We start from the raw sequence: 12,957 nt of genomic DNA on the forward strand, positions 1-12,957 counted from the left end.
CTCCTGCTCACTCACCCCCTCTCCTCACATTTCTAAGCGCTCTGGAAAGAAACTTCTAGAGCTGTGTACTGGGTGGAGGTGGCAAGGTGCTGGCCAGAACATAATTTCAGATCAGCATCTGCCTAAAGATTGCAGGCAAGCTTTTTCTATTGTAGAGCTTTTCAGGGAATGGTTTTGTACTTTACCACTTCTTTCTGTTTCCAAAATCCAACACAGGTAAGGATTTCCAACACTCATTTACTACTATACATTATTTGCAGAATTACAGAGAAGAATAATTTTTATATGGAAAAATATAATATTAAAAATCTTACATACAAGAACAAAACATAGCAACAAAAGGCTGCTCACAGAACTAACATCCAGTTTTTCTGTCACCAGTTAAGATAGAACTCCTTTAGGGTGAGTTTTCAACGATGATATTAAAGTCTCTTTTTTTTTCTTTTTTTTTCTTTTTTTTTCTTTTTTTTTTCTTTTTTTTTCTTTTTTTTTTTCTTTTTTTTCTTTTTTTTCTTTTTTTTCTTTTTAACCCCCCCCATAAAGGAGACACAAATTAAAAATAGTAATGTCTAAAACAACATTATTTAACTCTTAGCCAGGCACCTGAAGATTTGGCTTTGAGCATCTTCTGAAATCAGCAGTCAGAGGAATGCAGTTTCACGGAGGCACCAGTGGCGAAGTTTCTGAAAGCATCCTCCGAGCTGTGATCCGCAGACATTTGGGGCAGCCTCCAGCCTTGAAGCATGCTTTGTGAAAGCACGTTTTGCACTCTGTTTATACATACGAGCAGTTTAGCATTCAGGAAGAGCAAATGAAAAAAAATGAATCAATAGCTGTGTTCTTTGAAGGATGTTCTCATCTAGTTCACCCAAGTATAAAAGTAAACAGAAGCAGTGCAAGGCCAGGACAACAACCCCTGTAATAACTATGACTAAAAATTTTGTTAAGATTCGCAGGATTTACAATGAATGTCATCAAGATTGGATATAGCAGCAGTAGAGCACTGTCCCAGGCGCTCTCTCATGCATAGACCCAAAAAAATGGCCTACCCCTGCAGCCAAGTTACTGATGCAAGGCAACTGCCACAGGCTGGTTTTCAAAGATACATGTGCCATCCACGGTTTTCAAAGACACATGCATGTTTTCAAATATACATTCTTTCAGTGAAGCAAGTTCTCAATGTTTTCCTAAAGTAAGTCTGAACAGCTTACACACCAACATCCCCCAAGGAAGAAAGAAAAATGTTTGGTCTGGAACATACCTGTGCACCTTTTGCATTTGGCAATCTGATGTGGAAAGAGCAGATCTGCGCTCTGACAGAATTCACAGATAAAGCCCTTTGCTTGACAGAGCTACAAGAACAGAAAAAAAAGTTGATTTACTTTTAAACTAAGAAAAAATTATTTGGGGATGCCAGCAAGGATATTCCTCACACAAGCAGCTGCAAGGACGCTAAGAGCCCTGGCTTTTCCTTACCTCGCAACCATCCACATGGGAGGTAGAGCTCTTCAGAATATCTTTAAGAAGGGGCAGTAACTGCCCTCGTTTGATCTTCACCAGGTCATCCAGGGAGAAGAGATGCAGCTCCTCTGTCAGATGGCTGGGGACCTGTTCAAATCCTTTCAGTACACTGCAAAGAGAAATGAAAAACAAACCAAATTACAAAAATATGTTGACTGAGTGTATTTGAAAAATAAGCCTCTCTCACACCCCTAGTCACCCAGGGATCATACAAGGCAAGTTCATGCTAAATCCTACCTTCCCTCCCAATTTGAGATCACATTAACAAAAACTGGAGGGTTTGGGATTTAGAATAAAATGTCTGCTTTAAATGCGCATTCCTCAGGCATTGGAGCTGCCAAGTTATCCCAGCAATTCTTAAATAATGTGTAAAGGGCTCTCTCCTACCTCAGGAACAGTAGGTAAAAACCCATATAGTATCTAATGCAAGAAGCTAGGGTTATTTACTTTTTTTTTTTTTTGCAAAGAGAACTTTAAGGGTTTTTATCTTGCATAGGTCACTATCAGCTAAAACTATGCTTGTACTGAGTAGGTGAACACTGAAAACATAGCTATTACTTTTAAAATATCGGTGAACAACAGGTAATTGATGCACAAAAGAGGTCCATCTCGGAGAGAGATCAGAACCTACTTTTAAAGCTTATTTTGCTTATGTCTGTTTTTAAAAAGGTTAGCAATTCTGAAGTGAAGGTTTTATCATTCACATGTCTACCTACTAGTTATGCCCATAGTTTGGGAAGGTGAATACCAAAAATCTTCAATTTGCAGCAACAAGCAAGGTCATGTTTTGGTATTTATGACTTTTGGTTACTACTTTCACCTGAATATGTTTATAAAATAAAATGAATTAAGCATTATGACAAATTTCTGGAAGAAGTATTTAAACTCTCAATGAACACATTTGTTAATTTTTAAATTTTTTTTTAAAGACAAATCATCTCAGAGATACACGTAAGTATCTTTGACCTTTTAAGAACAAGAACCTAAGAGCGACAGAGTAGGAAAAAATATACACCTAACAAAAATCACTCAACATTTAAACCCCAATGTTCAAGTATGTTACAAAAAAACCAGAAAGCTGTCACATAAAACCCATTCTTCACTCAAAATTTGCAGTGCAATAGAAGGAAGTTTTGTTATCAGAATTTTCTATAATGATCATAACTCATTTAAAACTGCACTCAAATGTCTCTAGAGAAGAAGGCTCTACAAGCACCTTAAGTATATTTTAATAAGCTACTTTTCATGCATGACCATGGCCCGTACCTTTCACCAAACCTGCAGGTTTTCAAAAGCTTTTTTAAATGAAAGAGCTGTTCTTGAGCCTCCTAAAAAGATGAAGGGGAAATACAAAACGATTTTAAAATGAAAATCAATTGCATTTATATATTCATAAGTAAGGAACATCACTATTTGAGTCAGCAACCCTTGTCAGTACATCAATAATAATAGGAACTTTTCTAATGCACGAAAGGCCAAGGAAGGCAAAGACTACTTCTGTTCACTGACAAGGGAAGCAATTCCTAATGCTACAAACGACTCCATGTCAGCACACCAAGATGCTAGACCCAAACCTGTGTAAGAACAGGTAAGTGTCTCCTCAGCTAAGAAGGCAGTGTGTGGCAACTTGTCATCTTTGGCAGAGCACCCTTCCTCAAGCTGTAGGAGGTACAGCCTTTAGATGAGCCAAAGGTGTTTTCTCTAATGGCCTACAAAATAAAGGAGTCATTCAAAACTTCTGGAGCTTTCCAACAGCCAGTTGCTCAGCAGAGGTAAATCTTTACTGCTGGAGACCAGCTCCACATCATGAACTAAAGCTGGAAACCAATAAGGAAAGGTCTCCCAAAGACAAGGGCGAAAATGAGACCTCTGGCATAGGTTGGAAACTTCTCCCTCCTCCTCCATCTGAGGGGAGAGGGCAAGACCCAGAAGTAGCGATGGGACGAGACTAGGTGCAGAGAAACCAACTCTGCCTCCTTCCCACATACACACATGGCAATGGACAACCTGCCCTAAGGAGTTCTTCCCAAAAGTCTCAGACCCACAAATTCCCAATAAAAAAAGGACACACTTACCCTCACCCTGTCCATTTCTTTACTTTTCGTGTAGAGGGTTTTGTTAATACATGACACATTGAATATTGGGTGCTGCCATATGCTGTCCAGAAGGTGTTTGGAGAAGTTGCATACGTAGTATTTTTTGAAGTCCCACTTCATCAGTATTCGGGCAGGAATGGAAGACTGGGCATAGCTGTGGCAGCAGTCACAAAAGTATTTCCCCAGGTAGTCACAATAGCGGAGTCTCCTGATATATTCTGCAGGTAGATAGCAAGGAAATTGTGAATATTTATGGGACATATTTCTTGTCTGTATGCCTATTCTGTCCAAATAACTCAGCTCTACTGGAGTGAGGTGCAAAGGAATTTTATTTTTTTTAAGTAGTAGGCGGGGTTATTACTGTGGCAAACACATGCACAAGGTCTGTACTTTGCATTACATGAGAAAGCTTTCTTCATTTCCGTATTTGTCAAGGTGAAACGATTATATTTATCACCATGAGATCTTAGAGAAACCATTGTTGCTTTACCACAAAAGAGAGACCCAAGATAAAACACACAACAAAATACTTCCACCAAATGGAAAGACAAGCTGATCTTGGGAGTCACATTCGTATAACACTTCTTCATATAAAGAGGTTTGTGGGTTTTTCCCAGCTATCTTAGCATCTCAGGTTTGCTCACGTTAATGTGCCATCACAGCTGGCTGGTACTTTACAGGCCATCACAAATGCTGCTCTTTTGTGAGCAGACCTAGAACAAATCTTGAAAGCCACTTCAAAGATTTGTTCGGTAAGGTCTGGTTGTCAGACCTGCAAGTCATGCTTTCAAGCGGTTCTCACAAAGTATCACAAATAAAACGCAAGTAGGATTTTGTGATCAAGGTTTAAAGAAAAAAAAGTTTTAAAAAGACACCCCAAAACAGAAAACCACACATTCCATAAGCTTGCATAAAGCTTCCACAAAGTCTCCAAAGAGAGACATGTTTGGAAACGTGTAAATTGGTACAGAGAAAGAATTATTGAAAGAAATCACTGGAAGATGTAAACCCAGCATTTTCCAGCCCGGAAGCTTAGTTTTTTTCATAGCTTTTCCTGTTTTGTTGTTGACTGTCACAAATTTTTACTGTGTATGAGAAGGATGTTAACAAATACTGTATTCTGTCCGCAATGAGAAATTCCAGGCAGCGCTAAGATCCCACTGCCTGTTTTCTTATTGCAGGTACATCCAACAATGAGATTTTCCTTTTAGCTCAGACAATTTTACAACTGTGGTACATCTATGTTGGTGAAGATTGTAGCATGATTACTAGTAATGGATCTATTAGCTTTTTTCCTCTTTTGGTAATACTTACTGTTTTCTATCGGGGTTCCACAACCAACACACGTAAAGTTCTGGGCAGCCACCACTGCATCTCTCCTGCATGCAGAAGCAAATAGTTACACCTTTCAGCACCCAAAACACAGTTTAGTTAACATTCTCCCAAAGTGCAAGGGAGCTACGCCGGCACCAGTGAAAATGTCCCAATTAAGAGCTGACTTCTCCTCCACATGAAGAGGGGGGTTGTGGAAGGAGATGCAGGTTATTATTCTAGTGAGAGTCTCCAAGCTGTTCTGTGGAGAATATACCATCAATTACTGCTTCTAAATATGGCTTGTTGCAAGAATTAAATTCTTTTCCATTTCTTAAGGTGGCATCAGTATCAAGGGGGAGGGGGAAATCCACATCTGCAGCTGAAAAAGCAACCAGACCTGCAACAATACAGGGAATTAGCCAGTTTGCCTACTGGGCGCATTTAACAGCACTTTACACAGAGTGAGACAGTAGTTTCCCCAAACATGACCTGTTTTCTACCTCCTTTCTGAAAACCTACTACCCATAAAATATCAGCAGGGAAGTGGGGAAGCTCTTAAAAATATTCTCCAGGCAGTCTCACAAAATGAAATTTTTAGGACTCCAGCTAAGCACGCTGCCACCAAAACACCGAACAGTATCTGTATTATCACATGTAAAAGTGCATGTGCCACGTTAATCAGGACATGCCAACAGAGGGAAAAAGATGCTATCTGCTTTCCAGTGAAGCTGGTGGCAGACACTGCAGAAGGCTGCACCACGCACTAGCTCTAACCTTCGGATCTGTTAAATTACCCAGGCTCCTTCCATCAACTTCAGCAGGCTTTAGACAAATCCCCATGCTGTACTAAACAACGGTGCTCAGATCCCTTAAGACTTACTTGACTGAAGGGTGAATATTAAATATAATCTGCGATCTTGGTGGGGCCCAGCCAGAAGATCCTCTTAGTTTGGATATGATCTTTATTTCTTCAGCCAGATTCAAACTGGACTCAAGCTCTCTTGGAATCTCTTCTTTCAGCACAGACTGTTGGGAAAGACAAACATGTGAAGACGGACAGCCCATCATCTGGACATACGTTAAATGTTATGAAACATCTCCATTTATACTCAAGGACTTTAAAGTTCAGTTTTCACCTGCATGTAGTCCCCCTTCAGTTAAACTCCCTCGCATCAGTCCCAGAAGAAAGTACATCCTAACTGTTCACAACTGCACATCCTAAATGTGCTAAAAAAATTGCTAATGAGAGAAGAAATTTTCTAAACATTTATCTGAACTGAGCTAATAAACTGTAAGTACTCATCTGCATTTATTTTCTTTAAAATGCAGTTTCCCCTTTCCCTAACAGTGCAGCAGCTGCAGTGAGACAATGGTTATTTGGGGAACCAAATAAAGAGCCTGCTGGTTTTGGCTCAGACTCACTCTCTGCTTAGATGTGCTCAGGCAACCAGACAGTTGAACTGCAGAGTCTGTCTGCAACCAGTGTTTTCTGAAAGCTCTGCACAACTCCTGGGCTGTTGCTTCAGCAGAATTGCTGCCTGGTTCAAAAGATGATCTGAAAGTTAAGCAATACAGACAGTGAAAAAGAGCAGCATGTCATCAGTAGCTCCACTGCCTCTTCTGCATCCCAGAAGTCTTCTCCCATCCCTTCATTCTTATGCCCTTGCTTTGATACACCCAGGCCCTCGCAGAGCCGCAGCCACCACCCTCCAGCGAGACTCTGGGACCAGAGAAAAGCTCTGCTAAGCCAAGTGATTTGCTGTCAAGCAACATTCCTTCCCCTTCTTTGGGAGGGCCAAATTTACCACTCCCACACCTTTCCCCGCCCCAGCCAGAAGAGTCACCAGAAAGCCGGTCAGCAGAAAAGGTAGTGCCACTAGGCTATTAAAGATACACAGCATTACCTTTCATCTGGGGCGACAGACAGATTTTCGAGGTCTTCAAGTTCTGCAGTAAAGGAGAAAAATTTTATCAAGCCATCTAAGAAACAAAGCTTCTGTTACTCAGCACTGTTTTAAATCTACCTTCTGTGTTACCACCGTGTCAGTTTGAAATATATTCATCTTTGCAACACCCTTGCTGGATGTGGGAAATAACCTCAGCCCTGGTTGTAAAACAGGCATAAGGAGTCTTAATCTCCTCTGCAGATCTCCGATATCCACTGATGAAGAGCACTCCCTAACAGCTACGCATCATACCACCACCATCAGCCTCCCTTCGAGAGCAGGAGAATCGGTAAGGAGAGACCAAGTGCCTGCTAGTCCAGGTCCAGCCAGAAGGCATTAGACAAAAAAAATAATATACAGAAACAATAGAGTGCACAGTAATTTTTTCGGACACTCACAGATATTTGGAGGCAGCGATCACAAATACGCAGGCTAATGCTATAAACAAGTTAGTAACAGGTGAGATGAATGGAATTAAAGCACACACTTCTTTATTACATTTCTATAGATAAAACATGACTCAGGATGTCCTGAAGAGAAGCAGAGCACTGGTGACTGTAAAGGGACAGAGTGCTCTAGTCCTGAAACAAAGGGAGGGCTGCCTAAAACCTAATCGACCTCTTCAATTGGGAAATGATCATGTGCTAAATTCTCTCAAACAATGCTGCTGTAGTTAGCCGAGGCTGTGCCAGTTTCATGCTTTGCTTACCCACATTCATTGGGTTTAATCCTTAGGTATAATTTCAGTCCCTCAAGCCAGCCAAAGTATTATTTTGTAGAAATTAAGTCCTGCACCACTCTGGTATTTTTGTATGTGCTCTAATAAAGTCATGCATACATCGCTCTTCCCATTTTCTCATGTTTTCTTCTCCTGCGATAACATCTAGTAAGCCAATAGATTTTCCAAACAATGCAACAGATCAGCTGAACAATAGAGCTGTTTCTGCAGTCATAATTTTAAAGTCTTACCAATAATTACATATTCGTCCTCTGAGTCACTGTGGCAATGAAATCTGGTAACCTCATGATGTGATGGCAGATGCACTGGGGAGCTAACGGGCAGCAGAGCACAGCCTGTCCAGAACAAAGACAACACCAGTTCAACTTTTCCAGCCTTTATAGAGCAGACAGCTGCAATTATTTTATTTTTTTTGCTTACCAAAACTTTAGCATAAAGCCTACATTTACAGAGCATTTATACGCACACAGAGAAAGCCAATTCTTGGGAGTCTGTCATACAGCACATCCCTCACTTTCTTAGGAAGAAGCTTCTAGAGACTAAACCAAAAGGTTTAGCATTATCAGTGGTCTCTCCCCTTCCCACGTGCAAACACACCATTCATTTTTCCCCACAAGTTATTTATTTATTATTAATTTTCCATACAAGTCATTTAGACTTAAGGTCCATCCCTAAGATCCGTATTACTGAAGAGACTAAAATCTAGTTAAAAACGCATGTGCTGACTCAAGCATTATAGTGCCAGGAGCATTTATTATCTTGCCTCCAAACTATATGTGAATGAATACTCTGGGCAGTTTCACTCAAATCAATTGCATGGCCTGTGGCACTTCAACCTTACATTTTCTTTTTCAAGTAGAAGAGAAAAAAAAAATATAATAAAACACAGATGTGAGCATTCAAAAGGAAGAATTTGTCCCATGGGGAAAACACCTGTGGCATAATGATCCTCAGGGAACACAGCTCTGTTGGGAGACTCAAAGAAAGTAACAGAGGATTTGGTTCCAAGCAATACTCAAATTAATTTAGTATTTTCTTGCACAAAAATAAATGGCAAAGGCTGTCAGACAAGGTTGCATTGCAGACTAAGTAACTTGCCTTCGTAACCACTGTCTGAAGAGGCAACAGAAGAATCAGACTTCTTCACCCCAGGGTAAGAAGATAACTCCAAGTCAGTGTGATAGCTGCCATCTGATCCGCTTGTTTCCTCCACACCCCACGACTCTGCTTGTTGGCTTAGGATATTATATTTCATTTTTTCTAGTGATGCTATAATCATATCTGCAACAAAAAAGTGTGCGTTTTCCTGGACGCAAGATTGGAACACTCATTAGTACACAGCATATTTGATATTTATTTAAGATGAAGTTAAATGTATAATTTTGCCCTGTACTTTTTCAACTCAAGAAATGAAAAAGTAAGGCTATTGCACCTTTCATTTAAACATCAAAAAAAACACCCCAAGGGCAATTCAGAGACAACATGCAAAAGGCAGCTGCCCAGGTAATTGTCTCACCCTTTATTAAAACATACAATTTGCTTTTATCTTACCCATCTATTAGATAAAACAAAACTTGATTACATGCCTAATTGATGAATACGTATGCATTTTAGGGATGTAGTCTCCTGGTTACACTGCATTATTTAGTATGCAAGTGTGAATCCGTGTAACCTATTTAACAGGATTTAATTTCAAGTCAGTGTGTATGAGCAGTTTCGCATGCACGCTAACTTGGAGGGGGCCAGAAGAGGCAGGGTTTGAAGGGACTGTAGATCTTCAGGGGGTAGGTAGTACAGAAGCTAGTAAAATGCCTTTGTGAGTTAAGGGAGTGAAGTAGGGAATATGCAGTGAGATAGCTTGCATGGTCAACTCAAGGCTACATAGAAAGTCTGTGATAAGGGTAAGTGGGAACTCAGCTCCCCTGCTGTTCACACTGCCTTAAATAAAAGGTAGCAATTTCAAAGCTTCACTGTGGCATTTCCTGCCGGGCAACTGTCCCCATAGTGTCCCTTATCATCTTGGCTGCCCAGGTCACCCAACCTTCCGGAAAAGGGAATTTGTAAAGCCACCTCTGACAGCACTGAGGCATCCAGATGGTCCTGGGGCTCCTTGCCCCAGTGTCACTGCTGTATCCCCTGCTTCTTGTGGTCTAACAGAGCATCCCACCAGCCCCCCCCCGCCCCGTGCCACTGCTGCTGGCCTGGGCACAGCCTCCTAGCCCAGGCTCAGCTCAAGTGATGCATGGTGATGATTTAGATGCTCTCAGATGTGTGGGTAAACACTTAGAGATGCCCAGAATCCTCTCCCCCTCTCTCCTCAACTGCATGTGTTTGCACTGTACTATCATGGCGGTACCTAAGGCTAATTATTCTGCACTCAGAATCTCTAAAGCTTTTTAGAAAAGTGGTTTACACTCAGAAAATTGTACCACTCGCATCAGTATTTATGAAATCCCCTACAACCTGTGCGCAAAGCATGAAGAAAGATATCAGCGTTCAGAAATAGCTGTCTTAAGGAGTATACCAAATATCACTGCTTTCTTACTGTCCACAGTCAAATGCATTTAAAAGAGATTAATCCCAACATTAGAAAGAGCCCACAAGTCCCTGCGGGTGTTTGAACAGACTTTTATCTTTTCCCTAACACTAATTAACATCATTTGCGTGGTGCGCAGTTTCTCCAGAGACAACTTTCAGTGAACTTCAGGACACACCATTAGGAAAGGAAAGAATTAAACAGCCTTTTTATTTTTGAGAGATAAAGAGGACATCTGCTCTGAAGATTCAAAAAGCCTGTGTGGCAATGGTTAACCCCAAGTTAGTGGCAGAGCACAGCGCATCAGCATGTCCTGCTGATACAAACAATTACGAGCGTATCTGAGAGTTGCAAAAAGATGGAACAGGATACAGGCACTCCTGTACTCAGCGTGACTCTCACCAGCTTTCAGCTCTGCCTCCTGCTAGGTCCATCACCCTAGGAAGCAGTCCCAACTCAGCTGTGACACACCAACCTTCTCATTTCTCTTCCCTCCCACCCGCAGCAGTGGAAAGTCCCTCTAGATCATCTGGCCCACCTCCTTCCTGGCACACAGCTACAACTCTCAAGACTTGCTGACACTACAAGTACCTTAGTTTTCAGCCTCCCAAGTTTCAAAGAGATTATTTCACAACCTAAAAATGTTTTGGGGTTTGGTTTAGCTTAGTTCTTTTTAAAGGCAGCCTCAGTCACAACGGACTGAGCTCCTAGAATATCTTTTAACCTGTAATCACATCAGCCCCCAATCATCTGCACAGGGGAAGTAGCTGATGAGATCTTGCCTCACTCAGTAGTTCTCAGACTGTGGTTTCTAATCCAGGTATCTACTCGCTGGTCTTCTGGTGACTGAAAGCAAATTACTTTGTTTTTCGTTCTCACATTACAGATGGAGAAACATCATCTCCTTTCCAAAACGCCTTTCACAAAAAGCAACATGAAAAGCTAATTCACAAGTTTGTTGGGCTTTGGTGTGTGATTTATTGGGCGTTTTTTGGTTTTGTTCTTTTCAAAATGCACCTTAGGGATGCTGAGAGCTTCAAATCAAATGCAGTACTTGCCCCTCCAGTAAAACCAGTGCTGTGCAGAAAGATGATTACTTGGGCCCAGGACATGGGACCAAATGCACATCCACAGTCCAGAAAAAAAAAAAACCAACTCCTTTTCTAGGCATGTTTTTAAAGCTCTTTTGTATTAAATCCTACTCATTGCAATAACTAAATATAACATTAACCTCTCTTTTCCAACTGTTAGAGAAGATTAGATTAACATCTAGCACACAGAGTTACGTGTGACAGCATATATCTTCTCATCTTCATCTCTGCTTATAAGCTCAAATGGGCTGCCTGTCTGGCAACACACCTAAGACCCTTTGGGTCCCTTTTGCAAATTAGAAACCACAAGAAACTACTTAAATTACTGCAGATGTTACAGTTACTGTGCTTGTTATTCATATTGTAGCTCTTTTACAGCAATCTCACATGCTCATCATAAGCACACACAAAAACCCAACCTCTCCCTAACTCCCAACAGCAAAAGCATGAGGTAAATCCCATCCATATGCACGAAGCTGCAATGAATTCTACGTAACGTATTCTAACATAACTTTAAAGTGACTACAATAATCTTAAAGTTTGGTCTCCAGGAATGTGTGGGCAAGTGATGGAATGAAAAGCGGAAATGTATAGTGTTCTAAAATATTTCCATTATTTTAAAATAATTAAAATATTTAATTAATGTATTAAGAGTAAAAATAAATTAAGAAATAAGCATTTTAGGTTTGTAGGTTAACCGATAAAGGGGAAAAAGAGGGAAAATACAGTATTTGTAAAGATTAGTTCATCTGTCAGAAAGTTCTGTTATTGAGAGACGCCTCCTGTCATTTGGTTTTGCCACTAATAAAATGGAAAAAAAACATTATGACAATAGTGTTTGTTGTCCTCACCTTCTCCACATCTTCTGGAAGCATGCAGATGTCCTGCAACGCACGATTCAAGGGTACAGCACTTACATTCAACAGGGAAGCAGGACCTGTGGGTATAATAAGAACTTACATTAGTTCTTTCTTTCTCTGCAGCTCCCAGGATGCGTGCAGGGTGATTTCCAGAAAGCAAAGTAAACTTTCCCCAAACTGAACACCATTAGGGCTGGAGGTTGCGTTGGAAGTTAAGGAGAAGGAGAGAAAAATGTGAGGAACATGTTGGCATTTGAACCTCCTGGGCGACATGAGTATCAGCTAGCAGGAAAACATGTTTTAGATGTCGTGTGGTGACAGCACCACTGCGCTCCCAACACCAGCCCTCTCCCAGCTGCTGGGGACAACCAGAGCCAGAACCTCGGGCTGGAATTACAGCGCTGCTCTGCAGTTTGCAACACAGCCAGCTAACGCTGCTCCCTGCTCATTCACAATGGCTGGAAGAAAAAGAAATCTCACTGCTGTCTGGGCATGCAGAGAGATGCATCAGCCTTAAAAGGTTCCCTGAATCACTGCTGGCATTGTCTGACTACAGCAAGTTTGGAAAAAAACTTTGCCATTATATTTCCATACCTCGAGGAAATCTCCCTCCCGTTTCCAAATGCAACCCATACCACACGGTAATATGTACAACTGGGATGGCCACGTTAGCCGCAGCACACCCTGCTTCCCAGAACAGCAGTTTTGTTTTCCTGGCATTCACTGCTGAGCATGTGAAACAAAATTCATCTCTCTTTCCCATTAAGATCTTTTCACTGTGGAGCAGTGCACACATCTGGTCTTCTATAGAAGTATCCTGGATTGCTTTTAATATATAAATATATAAATATATA

General features: G+C 41.1%; 1 protein-coding gene across 2 annotated transcripts in view; it reads right to left on the reverse strand.

Moving 5' to 3' along the window:
- Positions 1-611: 611 nt before the first annotated feature.
- The window catches only part of RUBCNL (rubicon like autophagy enhancer), a 20,305-nt gene continuing 7,959 nt past the window's right edge, over positions 612-12,957 (reverse strand). For both annotated transcript variants that reach the window (XM_035900337.1, XM_035900336.1), the window contains exons 4-15: positions 12,095-12,180; positions 8,715-8,922; positions 7,847-7,951; positions 6,836-6,878; positions 6,354-6,486; positions 5,812-5,957; positions 4,932-4,996; positions 3,597-3,835; positions 2,788-2,849; positions 1,477-1,630; positions 1,262-1,352; positions 612-770 (exon numbers count right to left, since the gene is read on the reverse strand). In XM_035900337.1, the coding sequence (XP_035756230.1) occupies positions 658-770; positions 1,262-1,352; positions 1,477-1,630; positions 2,788-2,849; positions 3,597-3,835; positions 4,932-4,996; positions 5,812-5,957; positions 6,354-6,486; positions 6,836-6,878; positions 7,847-7,951; positions 8,715-8,922; positions 12,095-12,180 (1,445 nt within the window). In that variant the 3' untranslated portion in view covers positions 612-657. The remainder of the gene's footprint in view (positions 771-1,261; positions 1,353-1,476; positions 1,631-2,787; positions 2,850-3,596; positions 3,836-4,931; positions 4,997-5,811; positions 5,958-6,353; positions 6,487-6,835; positions 6,879-7,846; positions 7,952-8,714; positions 8,923-12,094; positions 12,181-12,957) is intronic.

This window comes from Egretta garzetta, unplaced genomic scaffold (genome assembly GCF_000687185.1).
Source record: "Egretta garzetta isolate BGI_Z169 unplaced genomic scaffold, ASM68718v1 scaffold268, whole genome shotgun sequence".
NCBI lineage: Eukaryota > Metazoa > Chordata > Aves > Pelecaniformes > Ardeidae > Egretta > Egretta garzetta.